Genomic DNA, 14841 nt, shown 5'->3' with positions numbered 1-14841 from the left:
AAAGAAGACCCTCACTGCTAAGATAGACGAGTACAGTTCTAAATTTGCAATTGATGGTGAAATTTTCTGAAGGGGTGTTATCCAAGGCCAAAGAATTTCAAATTACATTATTTAATAAACGTGAAATTATTCGAGGCAGAAAACTATTTTGTTAGATGATAAATTTGTATTTAAAAGTACCCTGTGTACTAATAAAACTTTGCAGGCGCTTAAATGACCATTTTAACTATTTAGGGGGATGTTTAAGTAAAATAAGCTTTAGTGTGAACAAGCACACTCCACGAATCGTGGTCGACCGCTTTCGTTGTATTAGTGGATGGGATGTTATTCTTTGTGTAAAATTGTTTCAAATATGAACGCCCTATGATATCATTATGTCATTCAAAATTAAACACCAAAGTAAAATGTTTTCAAAATTAGGTAAATCATGAAGATTAAGGCCAAGGGGCGAAATCATAACATGCTCGGAAATATCTTGTTACAGGTCTGTGAAAAGTGAATGGTTTTACATATATTGCAAGGGTTATTTTTTTAAAAGTAGGTCAAAATACGAGATGAAGGTCAAAATTGTGAAAACCCAAGGGAAGGTCTTGTTACAGACAATGTTCATGTAAAGTATGAATGTTCTCTCATTAACTGTTTATAAGATACGACCAAAGTTAAACTTTGAAAATTTTGCAAAACATTGAATCAAATTCAAAAGGTCAAGAGAACAAATATGTTGGTACCCAAAGAAATCTTCTTGTAACGAAAAATACACCAATGAAACATATCAGACGTTATGGCTAAGATTAAAATTTTGACAACAAACAGATATATATTATTGCTGGAAGTTGAGTGTCATTGTATGGGAATGTTATTGCTGGGTGTTGAGTGTCACATGTTGTATGGGAATGTTATTACTGGGAGTTGAGTGTCCCTCATTGTATCGGAATGTTATTACTGGGAGTTGATTGTTCCTCATTGTATGGGAATGTTATTGCTTGGAGTTGAGTGTCCCTCGTTGTTTGGGAATGTTATTGCTGGGAGCTGATTGTTCCTCATTGTATGGGAATGTTATTGCTGGGAGTTGAGTGTCATTGTATGGAAATGTTATTGCTGGGAGTTGAGTGTCATTGTATGGGAATGTTATTGCTGGGAGTTGAGTGTCCCTCGTTGTATGGGATGTTATAACTGGGTGTTGAGTGTCACACATTGTATGGGAATGTTATTGCTGGGAGTTGAGTGTCCCTCGGAATGTGTGAAGGTCAGATAATCTGGTGTCCTTCTCTTTGCAAAAATTTTACTGAAAGGCAAAAAAAGATTATTTTAATATTTATTAAATATTACATTAATTTTCTTAAATCATTGTGAAGTTTTAAAGGTTCATTTAAATGTAAAATTAGAATTATATGAAACAGAAGTTTATCAATTTGTCTTGCCTTCATAATCTTAAATAATGTTCAAAAGACTAAAGTTTCAATGACAAACTAATTCTTTCAATTACATTATATTTTATCGACTCAAATAACACTGCCTTTCTGAACTAAACAATGAATCTTCGTTACAACGACTTTGTCAGCAAATGGATTTATCACATTGAGTCAAATGCTGACTGACCTTTTTCATATTGATTGTTAGGTATTATTTACACACTGAATTGACGACGATCATGACAAGGAGCACACAGCGGGTCGGCAGGGGATGCTCACTCCTCCATGGCACCTAATCCCACCTATGATGTTTTAGATTTCCGTATTTGTTCTGCTCTTATTTTGTATTGTTTTATGGACTTTTGAGCTTGAATACTATTCGTTATCTTCATATATTTCATTATAGAATGTATAACTAACAACGTTTAATAAACCATAGTCGTATATATTTTTCATATTATTTGCAATGCAAATAATCTCTAACCTGTAAATAATAGCTGCCATCAGTGCCCCCGCGTAGGGCCCCATCCAGTAGACGTGGTGATATTCCCAAACATTGAAATCCAGGTATCTGGAGTAGGATACAGCCGGTCCTAAACTTCTTGCCGGATTCATACATCCACCCGTATATTCTGCCCTGTTGTGAATACGTAAATTAACTTTGAAAGCATGTCATCTTGAGTTCAGTTTGATTAAGTGCATTTCTTGAAATACATGTATCTGAATATTGATGAAGTACTCAATCCTGAAGGAAGCTTTATTACTTGATATAATTAAAAATCACTTTAGAATTTTATAAAGCGTTTTAAAGGATTATATCAAGCCTGATAAGAATATGTAATATTGAACATATTCGTCTGATATAAAAATTGTTCTAGTCTTATTTACTTATCTTGTCATTGGTCATTTGCAAAATTTTTTTGTTAAAACATTCTGATTGTAAACACAAGTACTCTGAGGATTAAAAGGATGCTTGAGTTTCTGATTGTTTTTTTTTTAACTATGTCTTTGTATCGAACAATCTGTTGGAATTCCCATAGGTATCAATTATGCCCTGTTATAAGCAGACTTATTTTTGTACTCATATGAAGCAGAATTCATTCAAAATCTTAAACATAAGAAAAAGAAAACACTTGCTGTGGGCCTTCAACTAGACATTTAGATTGCTCTAAGACGGACCATCAATGAACAATATATCCCAGTGAGCTTAAATTCTAAGATATCAAAGAGTCAGATACATGTGCTTCATACTTGGATATCTTACAAGCAAAAGACGTGAATAGCAACCTTACAACAAAGCTCTCTAATAAATGTGATCACTTTTACTTTTCAATCATCAACCTCCATTACTTATGCAACAAAAGATGAAAATTATTTATTTGCAGTAAATAATTTGTCTTGAAATCTTACCCTGACATGGCACATGCGATAACCGAGAATCCAATAGCTAGAGGTGACAATTTTCTCCTCTTTTTATCCAGCGCTGTGATAAAAACAGTCAAAGTTACTATAAACGTAAGGATGCCCTCTATCAGAATTGCCCATCCAGGTTTTGTCTTATTTAAAAGCACTATTGCTCCACCAATGATCCGTCTGTATTTATTCGTCGGAACAGCAGCCTCAAAAAATGACAATTTAGAAATGGAAGTAACGTTTGTTGATTTGAATTCAAATATATGTATCGTCGTTTTCTCAAAGTTCGAGGGGAGAGAGAAAGACACAAGTCAAAAACCGTAAGTTAATGAAAGGTTCAGTAATCACCCATCCCCCCCTCTGTGATACGTGCCTGATAAATAATAATACATACAAGGGCCAACGCTCCTCCTAGGAGACCTCCCGCTATCTGAGCAATGGAAAAGCATACTGCAACAGGCACCGGTAGCACACGATTCCAAGTCAGAGCGAATGTTATGGCTGGGTTAAAATACCCGCCGCTACAAAAGAGTCATCGTTTATTTTGATATGTACTTAAGGTGAACATTAATTAAAATTGTTAAATGGCATACTTAGTATGGATATTTGAATACGGGTGATTAAAAAATAATGACCGCTGAATTAATTTTTTTTATTTTCAGCTACACAAAATATACTTTTCACGTATATCATCATAAAGAGCATGCATTTTAGTTAAACTTCCTTTAAGTCGTAATTAAATAATCCTGACTTTGGCTCTAAAATAAAAACGGCAAAACTAATCTTACTGAAACTATCACTTAGTAATATTGTCTTCTTCATTCTGTGAAAATTTAATTTATGTTTAAATACAAGAAATACAGTTTTGCGTGAGAAGAATCCTACCTTAAACACCCAATTTTATGTTAACGCCCCCAAAATCTACCTGATTCAAGATCAATAATTTACCGCCTGTCAATCATTAAAAAACAATAGCTTCTGATTTGATTGACAGGTCAGCTACCTGTGCTTCTTCATAATCTGAGTTTGCGTGTTTTGAAAACAATTACCTGGTCACGCGTCAAACTCTTTCATGTACCCGCATAATATACACGCGGGTTAGAAAACTCCAATGTGTTTGAATTTTATTTCAAAAAATAATTGAAAGTAGATTATTAAAACATTGACATTATTAAATATTTCTTTTCTATCTTCACTGTTGTTTGCTACTTGTAAGTGTTATATCGTCCACGTTATCTGTAGAAAAAAGACCGCTTCCACACAAACCGGCTCTTTTTACCGTAATTGGAAGTCCCATGATTTTTAAATTATTTTTTAAGAAATGGGATATAAGAAAAATATTCAGCACTAATAAACGGCATAGCATAGTTTTTAAAAGATGTTTTATTTTGTACTATGGCAACAATCCGCACGATGTTGTACAGAAATTGATGTCAGAATTAATGCTATAATTTCCTCTAGCGTCTGTATATATACGTAATGAAAATGTGAAAATAATTAATAGTGATCGATTCTGAAAAGAAATCTTTCTAACAATAAAATTTTGTTAACATACGAAGAATAAAAAATATGGAATATTTTGGACAACATTGTTGGGCAGGGAAAAAAAAACATTCCGATCGCGGTAAATGCATGTTCACATGCACAACGGATAGGTGGATTAATAATTTTTTCTTTATTTCAATATTCAGACTTTTTTATCAAGTGATTTCTTTTATTGAAGATTAAAAAAGATATATATGAAGTTTTTACTCGTGATTTTTTTCTTTTATGTAAGAAAAACATTTTCTATAACGATATACATGTATCTTATTATTTTTTTCCTTCAAAACATTATCATGATTACTATGATTGAATGCGTTAATACAAATAAATTTCATATTAAAATAATTATTTTACGTAGTTTCACTCAAAACCAGACACAAAACACGTAATGATGGCCCTGATTACCAAACACAGACTTCCTGTGTAATGCTAAGTAAACACAGATTTTTGACATCTTGGGTATTGGGGGTCTCCAGGTAAATAACACCACTAGTACTTCGACCACTCCCCCTCCTCAGGTAACCGTACGGTAAAAAAAATTGGGTCTTTAACTATTTGATCTGATACTAACTTCTGATCTCCCAGAGCAAAACATGGACTTTGCCATTATACAAAATGAGTTGTTGGGTATCATCTAGTGAACCCAGTACTCACATTACCTCTAGTTTTATATAACATTGTTTTAAAATTATATGCTCACTGGAACTGCGCAACTACACAATCCAACTTAAATATACTAAAAATATGCAAAGTGGTTGTAGTGAGAACTTTAATGTACTTTTTGCATATTTTGGGGGGATTTTTAAGGCTCTGCTGAATTTTAAGCTTATTAAAAGCATATTACTGCAAAAGTGTGAATAATTTACACAAAACATGAATTTAGTTATGTATATTTATTGTATCTTTATCTTAATGATTTGAAATTTGAACAAATTAAAGTGTACTTAAGTCATTTGAAGAAATGTTTACATTTTAATCTTATTCCACTGCAATGTGTAAAATTTGCAATGTATATATGCATATTGATTTTAAAAATAAAGGTAAGCGATGGCAAACTATTCTTTAAATGGACTGAAAAATGTATCTAACATTAGATACCAGTAGTATCAAACTTTTTCAATTTATTTTTAGAGAGATTAAGATCTTAGATCTTTGATCATTGTTTAATAGTTTTGTTGTAATCCAAGCAGCAGTAAAATTGAAAAATAAGGCCATAAAACACAAAATGTCATAAAGTGTTGGCAACATCAAGTAGTATGGAAATTGTGAGATATTTATAGCCCAATACTTCATTTTTAAAAAAGCATGACCGTTTTTAAACTTGGCTTTAGATCTTGAATTATTTTCTAATTTTCTATTTACGTACATGTAAAAAGGTAAAAACAAAAATTACCTAAAATATATATTTAGAAGATTAAAAAAAATTTATAGGTTATTTTTCTGCACAGGACAAACCCTGAAAGCAACTGACGTCAGTCTTTAAAATTCTACTCATCAATCATTTCTTTAAACCGGTAATTATTCAAATTTAATGAGCAATTATTTTGAAATATTTGTTTCACTCCTGAACAAGAGCATGGGAGTCTTTGAAGTATAATTGCGAAGCAACAATCACATCAGAACTTGTTTTTATCTTCCGTTGAAGTAGAATTGATTTTCAGTACTTTTATTGTATTTCATAAAGAAACAAAAATTTAGAGAAGATAATAACAAATCTGAATTGTTAAAATTGAAAAAGAGAATAATTTTGATAATAAAACTGTCATTAATTCATTCAGTTATTCAAATAGATCATCATTATTAAAAGATTTTTTTCTTTACATGAATAGAAATCTTTTCAACAAATAACCTCGAGTCTTTAAAAAATGTATCACACTCCTGACCATGCAAATCTAGCTCATCTGCAGCACAGACATACCCAAATCTACTAGTATCGGTATTTGATAAAAATGTTCTTTGTGTGTCATAATTTCCAAAATAAAAATCAGAGAATCAAGAGAATGATAAAACTTTTGTCATGCTTTGGAGCAAAGCATCAAATTTTGCACATCTGACATTAGTGGGTATGTACAGATACTCTCATTGATGCAGTCTTGTGATTTATCTAACATTTTTAAGTTTTAAGCTATATATATATATCAGTAATAATTTTATACTTTGAAAACTCTTTTTTAAATTGAATATCTTTCAGATTTTTTAAATCTATATATTTTTGCCACACTATTTTTTTCGGTTCCAATGCTGACATGGTACAATGTACACGAATAACATTTTTTTTTTCAATATCAGCCATTACCACAACTTCTTCAAACAATAGTTGCTACAGACTACATTTAAAGTGGAAAGCTTATATTTTAAACATAAACCATTATTATTTATTTCACAGGCTTTAAAAATACTGATTTTCAAAATATCACAAAAAATGTTACGCTCCTGACATTTTTAGCTTTAATTTTTTGTGAATTGAGATATCAATCAGATATTTGGCATGTATTTAGAAACTTATTGAATACGTATGCTATGACTTAGAAATTTATTCCAATTGTCCGTATTTTTAGCGCGGGGTGGTCTTTTTTTTAATTCACCCAGATATCATTTTGCTATTATTTTCAATATAATTCATGATGATCATTTCGTAAGAGCGATATTTTCAATATAATTCATGATGATCATTTCGTAAGAGCGATATTTTCAAAAACATTTTTTCTGCCAAAATTTTCTTGAAATAATAATATCTGGCTTTAGTTAGAATATAAATTCATACCCGATTTCACCGAATGCGTAAATAAAGAAAAAATAACCAAATCCATACACTAGTGCCGAAAATAAATTGTCAGAAAATTCGCCGTAGGAAAGGTAGATTGGAGCACACAAACACAGGAGAAATACCAGAAATGTGGTCCCTAAGAACTCGGCTAATGTTGGACGTATAAAGTTGTCTACCACTGAACCACCGGATTCGTTTCGTCGTGTCGTTTGAGCTTCGTTGGACATCTTTTTCACTGCAAACTGCGCAGTAAGCCAGTAAGTTTATTTTAATTTATGAAAGTCGTTCATGTAAATTAATTAATCAGTTTAGATCTACATATGTGGCATTTCTTTTCAATCATAAACATGTGGTAATTTATGAGAGAGAGAGAGAGATGTCCGGGAGAGTCCTTCTGCTACGCGTACTTACCAACGCCTTAATTATGTAATAGACCTGATGTATCAATTTTGTGGACTGGCGCAAAAGCTTAAGTATTATGTAAAATGTACTAAAAAATCTATAAGATTTGATAAATACAACAACGTCACCGCAAAGCGGGGATTCCCTTTAAAAATAAACATTTGTAACATTTTATTTCACTTTATGGCCTCACATTAGGCATAAAAGTAGGAACAAGAAATAAATCAACGATGAATTAACATATAAACCGGTTTATACAGGTATTAGAAGGAATTTCAAGAGTGAAATAAAGACATTACAATTATACAAAATTTTACCAAACCAATTAAGGTAAATTTATAGTCACTGTTAAACAAATTAGCAAAACTATTTTCAAAGAAGAAATAACCTTGAAAGCAGGAATTGTCTTTAGAACTATTGAAACAAACAACAGTGTATAACAATAGTACTGACTACTATAATCATATGGCTAAATAGGCCAAAAACAGGAAAACTATTGAAAGTTGATAAATCGATCTTTCTGAATTCAATGTTATATCCGTCATAATTTTGAAAAGTTCAGACTAACTAAAATAAAAATTTTAAAGATCTTTCTATTTGTTTTGTTAAATTTATATAAAGATAGGACTTTCCTGTAAATTACACAATTAAAATCAATCGAGTTGTAAAGATGTCACAAATTTAAAAGAATGACCGATTTTATTTCCTGGAAATAAAATTAAGACACAGTTTAAATTTTAAGTCAATTTAACTAATAGAGACTTGGGGAAAGGTGAAAATTTGAATTTGAACATTAATAACAAATATCATGTAAATCTTAACTAATCTCATATTTTGTTTTTTTTAGCTCAGATACGCCAAATAAAACTCTAATGACGAATATTTTGTACAAACATACTTGCGTGTAAAATTTTGTAGACATTTTCTAATTGATTTAATGCATTCAAGAAAAAAGTTCTTTTTTTTCGGACAATCAATTTCCTGTTCTTTCTTTCTTTGCATCATAAAACACATTAGAAATCACATATACATATGCATATATAGTATGACAATGTATAGAGAATTGAGAGTATGCATATACATTAATAGCAAATATACAGCTGGACCTATTACAGTAGGTCATTGCAATTATTACACATAAAGTATTGCAAATGATTCATTTCTCTATCAAGAAGGCTTGATATAAATACTGCCAATATTTACTTTACATTGTGTATATTTAGAAGTTGAATAAATTTCCAAACGATAATTTAAGAAAACTTTTTAAAATACTTTAATCTTAAATCATGATAAAAATAAATTGTAGAGTAAAGCAAAATTCAAAACTTAATTTTCCTAACACCTACCAGTTTCAACATTTAGATTTGCAAAAAGCCTAATTCCAACGATTTGTGTTTTATGCAAAAATTAATGGATTACGGAAATATAGTCATAATTTATTAAACAAAGCAAATTTTTTGGTTAATATACATTTAAATTGCAATTCTGTTATTGCACTCATTTCTTTTCCTTGTTGAATCCCCCCTTTCTGAATAATGTTAGTGTAACACCAGATCACCATCGGGTCTTTCAAGTCTAGAGCGCTGTCTCCATAAATACGAGGTTTTATGTTGTCTGTTTGTTGTGTCAAATAGGAGTCTAAAAAAATTTTTTATTGCTCAGAAGACTAAAGAGTGTCTACGTGATAAAACATTTCACAGTCTCTTTCGATGAGAGTTTTTTTTAATTTTCAAATTTAAAAATAATTTAAAGTATATTATTTAATTCAACAGAAAATACCAGTATAGGGAAACAATATTGATCGACCCTTCGTTTAAAAGACTATAAAGTTCGTATTTGAAGTTCATAGCTCTAAAATTGTTGTTCATGAACTAGCTGTTACGAATAAGAACTTAATATAAAGTGAATGCATTTATCAAATTTCAAACGTACGGGGGGGGGGGGGGGGGGGGCAAAAATCAGATTATGCCAAATCCACTTAACTTTGCATTAATTCATACTCATTGTATGTATTTTTAAAATTTTGTCGAATGACGTGTTTTTACTGCAAAGGAAACGGTACTTTTCTAAATAAAAAAAAAATATTCCTGCTTTTTATGGTCTATGCGCATGTTGCAAACCAATCAAAACTGGTTGTGGCCGACAAGAAATTACTAAATTTGGATGCATTTTATGTTAAAAATTAATTGAATTAAAATGGTTTTTCTAAATTCTTTTCAAAAACATTAAAATCATTTTTGAAAATAGTTATTCGCACAATCAAATTTTTATCCTAATCGTAAGTTTTGCTGGTTTCCGATCTCACAGGATGGTGTCTGTCCAACGATATCAACGTCAACACCTTTTAGTTAACCTGTATGAGTCAGTTAGTAAGTTATATCCGACTCTAATGTAGTGGAGATCTTCTTGTTGGAACCCCGTAAAGCTCAACAGAGTTTATATGAGCAATGCAAGGTACAATGTATACATTCTTAATTACCTTTCAAAAATCAATGTGTTTTTGTGATTGTTTCTCATCTGTAGTTTGAATTAAAACGAATTTTTAGTTTAATTGGCTTTATCATGAGAAAGATAAGGAGAAAACGAACAGTATTCAATCTCAAGGTACATAAAACAATACAAAACAAGAGCAGAGCAAACATGGATCCCCGAAACATCAGATGTGGGATCAGGTGCCATGGAGTAGTGAGCAACCCCCTGCCGACCGGTCACACCCGCCGTGTGCTCCTTTTCATGATCAGGAAATAACGGAAAAAACCGTTATCAATTCAGTGCATAAATAATGGACTAACAATTGATATGAAAAACGTCAGTCGGCATTTGACTCAATGATAAATTGTATTTGCTGACAAGGTCATTGTATCGACCATAGAACTTACGACATGATGACTTTATACGAGACTGCTAATACTCTTGTTTCATCAACTTGCTTGTCAATAATTTACCTCGTTTTAGAAATTGTTCATACGTAGAGCATGATCTTGCGTATCGAATCAACTGAGATGTATATACTCCGTATGCAGCTGATGAAGGTATTTTGTTGTATAAGTAAGGAAAGTTGATGATAGAAAAGTTAAAGTCATCACGTTTATCATATAGCTTGGTTGTTAGATTACCATTAGTGTCTTTTTCAAGTAAAATATCCAAGTATGAAGCAGAAGTGTCGGACTCTGTGGTATCTTTTATCTCAAGCTCACCAGGATATATTGTATCGACGTAGGAATAGAAATTACCATTATTATTTGACAATACGTAGTCGATATATCTAAATGTCGATTTGAATGACACAGCAAGTGTTTTCTTCTTTTTACGCATAAGATTTTGCATAAATTCTGCTTCATATGATTGTTAAAATTAGTCTGCTAAAAACGGAGCGCAATTTGTACTCATGGGAATTCCAATAGATTGTTGGAATACCTGGTCTCCAAAAACCACATAGATATTGTCAATCAGAAACTCAAGCATCTTCTTGATGTCAACTTCAGAGTACTTATATGTGCAATCAGAATCTGTTTTAACAAAATAATTTTGCAAATGACCAATGACGATGTAAGCAAATTTACGAGTTCCATTTTTATTGAAGAAGCAGCTGTCAATGATATCAAAAAGCCTGGATTTTAATTTGTCGTGGGGAATTGTTGTGTATAAAGTTGAAAAGTCGCAAGTTTTTAAGCTGTTGATTTTTGTAAAGTCTTGTGAACTAACTTTTTGAAAATATGAACCTAAGCGACGAGAAAAGTTTTTCGGTACTTACAAAATGACAGTTATTCAACATTACCCCTTTCGCCTTGAAATCACTTTCGATTAATGTGATGACTTACACAATTGGAAGGCTATAATGATTTTATCTTTATCAATATACGTTCAACATAATATTCATTTCATTGTAAGAAGTAGTCCACTTATTACACATAGATCAAAGTAAAAACACAGAAGTAATCAAATATTTGTTAAAAGCACACCTCGATGAATATTTACTTTGCATGAGCTTACGAAAGTTTTGCACCAAATAATTGGTCTTAAAATCATTATTAGAGGCCTTTTATTCAACAACTAAATATCTTTACATCACTTGCGTCACCTTTTGCGAAATAGAGCTGCATCATTATTTCATGTGCATATTAAGTTCAGGAAGACTTTCAGTTCCACGAACTTTAATCTGGCCACTCGTTCGAAAAATCTTACTAACAGCATTCCCAACAATATTGTTCACTATGTTCTATCCATGGTTACAAAAAAAATTAGCAATACCCTCAAAACTTTCGTTATGCTATCTATCTGTTTAAAATATATAATTTGGCAGTTTCTACTCTACATGTCTTTCCACAACCTATTACTCTGTTCAGAAACCAGAAGTCTCTGTCGAGACTGTAGCTCTATTGGTTGACTTAAAACGAAGGAAGAGAAAAGTAGCGGTTGGGACTAGAAACTTTTAAGAGCAATAAATAGAATAATGATCCTTGATTAAGTCTCTTTTTGTGGCAAGACTGCAATAAGAATACAACTGTAGGAGTAGTTTTTAATCAAATTTTGCAGAATTCTCCATTTTAGGTACCATGACAACATCTTTCAACAAAATAAAGAAAAATAAAGATAATTATGTATCTCCGTGTAGACTTCCTACTTGCCAAATTATTCTATAATCCGACTGTATTTGTAGTAGCATTTTAAGAGTATTTTAAAGAAATTTTTAATTTTAGTAACAACGCCAGCGCCGTTTATTGAAATAAAAAACCGATCCACAGATTTAGTCTGCTTGTGTGCCAAGTCATATTGAAATCAGACCAAAATTGTAGGAGGAGTAACATTTTGAAAGTATTTCACAAACAATTCTATTTTTAGTCACCACAGCAGCACTGTTCAGCACAAACTGATACATAAAGTTATGATTTTTAGTGTATTCTGCTTGTGTGTCAAGTTACTGTATACAGGGAAATACCCCCCCCCCCCGTTTTATTTTCGCCCCTTTCGTCCTTACATCGTTTGGGCGAATTTGAAAAGGGGCGAATTCAAAATATACAATATATTTTCTTTAGAAAATGTGACTGGGCGAATTTAAAACGGGGCACAATTGGTTGCAAGTTGAAAGGGCGAAAATAACCCTGTATACTTTTTTTTGAAATCAGATCAAAACTGTAGGAGTAGAATTTCGAAAGACAGACAGACGGACGGACTACGAACACATTACTATCGCTTAAGCTCATCTGTTCTCTGACCATAAGAGCTAAAAATTAAGACACAAATTGTTTGTAATTTTACTGTGTTACCATTACAACGTTGTCATTATTTGTGTAAAATTGTTTCAAATAGGAACGCCCTATCATATCATTATGTCTTTCAAAAGTAATCACCAGGGAGAAATTTTTTGAAAATTGGGTCAAACATGAAGATAAGAGTCAAGGGATCAAAATTATAACATGCTTGGAAACATCTTATTACAGTTATGTGAAATATGAAAGATTTTATATATATTGCAAAGGTTAATTTTTTACAAAAATAGGTCAAAATCCAAGATGAAGGTCAAAATTGTGAAAATCCAATAGAAGGTCTAGTTACAGACAATACACATGTGAAGTATAAATATCTACTCATAACTGTTTATAAGAAATTGACAACGTTAAAGTTTTTAAAGTTTTGCAAAACATTGAATCAAATTCAAAAGGTCAGAAGATATAAAAATGTTGGTAACTTGGTACTAGTCTGGTCCTGATTTTTAAAAAGAAGGCTAGAAATAACTTCTAACGGCAAATAATTATTATTTGGTCCAGCATAGTTTTTTAACCTATTTCGAGTATGCTAAATCCGAAAAAAATATGCTGGTCTTCATGAAACTGGCGTTAAAGAGGTCAAAATGGCGATTCAAAATGGCGGACATCCAATTTTTCTTATTTTCTCTTAATGTCGTTAAAAATGGAGAAGTAATGAGTGAATATCTAACTGAGTGTAATAAAACTATAAAAATTATAATAGGTTGATAACATCATTTAGCTAAACTCAGAAAATGTAGTCGTTTCTATGCTTAATTCGAATTTTCTCTGATTTTTTGTCTATTGTTTTTATATTCTTCTTTGTTCAGAATTTTACATTTGCAAATATCCATACACTACAGATTTGTATTTTTCCCTCTACATCTCACCATTCTACAATTGAATGATAGTGAAGCTGTAAGTTAAAAGTCAAAATAGCGATTCAAAATGGCGGACATTCATCTTTTTTTCAAATTATTTAATTCTTAATATCATTTACATAGGAGAAAGGATTTGTGTACAACTATGTAAAATGACAATAGACGTTAAATTTGAAATGTTTTAATTACCTCAAAATGGCAATTGAAATGACGTCTTATACACTCGAATTTTGTAAAATACCCAAACTGCTTAATTCTGGTTTGTTTTGCAGAAAATAAATTACAGCTTGAATTGTTTTTTTATTCGTGAAATAATGTTCAAATATGCAATGAAAGTTGGAGGATATTTTTGTTAATGACTTCGGATTTTTATAAAATGGATTTTTGTTTAATTACTTCTATTGTTAAGATAATTTTTGACGACAATTCGAAGACATTTACCGTTTACCTGTCTCACCATGCTTCCTCACATAAAAAGTTAATAATATCATCTAAAAATTCCTGTTTTGAGGACAATATGAAAATTAAGCTACCCTAGAGCAGTATCCCTCGAGCATTAAGGCTAGTGAACATTCAGTTGTTGGGAATTCTTGATCTATTTTTTGTCCAATGTAGAAAAAAAAATTATGTTCATGTGGAAGGTTAGTGCAACATAACTTAGTATGATTTTTAAAATGATTGACCACGACCAATTATAGGGCTAGTAATTCTTACATCAAATAAATCTGAATACATGTACATGTATATTAAAATATCCAAATATAAACATATATATTATAAGAATTATCAGTATAATACACGTAAACCATAAATTTTCTCGATTGTCCAGCTCTGATTCTGTGTCCCTACATTTGCATTTTGTTATTTTCAGTCAAAAATTCAACTGCAATTTCAAATATTTCATACTGTGAATGGATAATTTTGTATTGAACAGTGTATGTAAATTTTAAAAGTTTGAAATTTACAAAATCTGACAGAAGAAAATGTTTGTGTTCAATCCCCCCTCGATTCTTGATACAACCTTACACTATCCTAACAAAGAAGTGTGGATCATCAAATTGCCTTGTAAAGTTCTTAGAGTGTTCAAGAAAATTTTGTTGTCAAGAGAAGTGTTGACTAGATCGAAGTCAGGAATGGCTTAGGCCTATTGGTACGAAAGCTTGTAAGTGATAGGA

At 31.4% G+C, this 14841-nt stretch overlaps 1 protein-coding gene across 3 annotated transcripts in view; it reads right to left on the bottom strand.

The window, feature by feature from the left end:
- Positions 1 to 14841, bottom strand: part of LOC134266925 (aquaporin-8-like) — a 123555-nt gene that overhangs the window by 86299 nt on the left and 22415 nt on the right. The window contains exons 3-6 of one of the 3 annotated variants that reach the window (XM_062749132.1): positions 3220 to 3346; positions 2823 to 3031; positions 1897 to 2049; positions 927 to 1285 (exon numbers count right to left, since the gene is read on the bottom strand). The exons of 1 other annotated variant lie outside the window; for it this stretch is intronic. In XM_062749132.1, the coding sequence (XP_062605116.1) occupies positions 1168 to 1285; positions 1897 to 2049; positions 2823 to 3031; positions 3220 to 3346 (607 nt within the window). In that variant the 3' untranslated portion in view covers positions 927 to 1167. Of the gene's footprint in view, positions 1 to 926; positions 1286 to 1896; positions 2050 to 2822; positions 3032 to 3219; positions 3347 to 7248; positions 7380 to 14841 lie in introns of those variants that run through there. One more of the 3 variants, XM_062749135.1, reaches the window with a different exon arrangement.

The sequence above is a fragment of the Saccostrea cucullata genome, unplaced genomic scaffold, assembly GCF_032062105.1.
Source record: "Saccostrea cucullata isolate Sc308-1 unplaced genomic scaffold, CSIRO_AGI_Scuc_v1 ctg618, whole genome shotgun sequence".
NCBI classification, from domain to species: Eukaryota; Metazoa; Mollusca; class Bivalvia; order Ostreida; family Ostreidae; genus Saccostrea; species Saccostrea cuccullata.
Note: the sequence above shows the minus strand (reverse complement) of the source record. Positions and strands in the feature narration are given on the sequence as shown.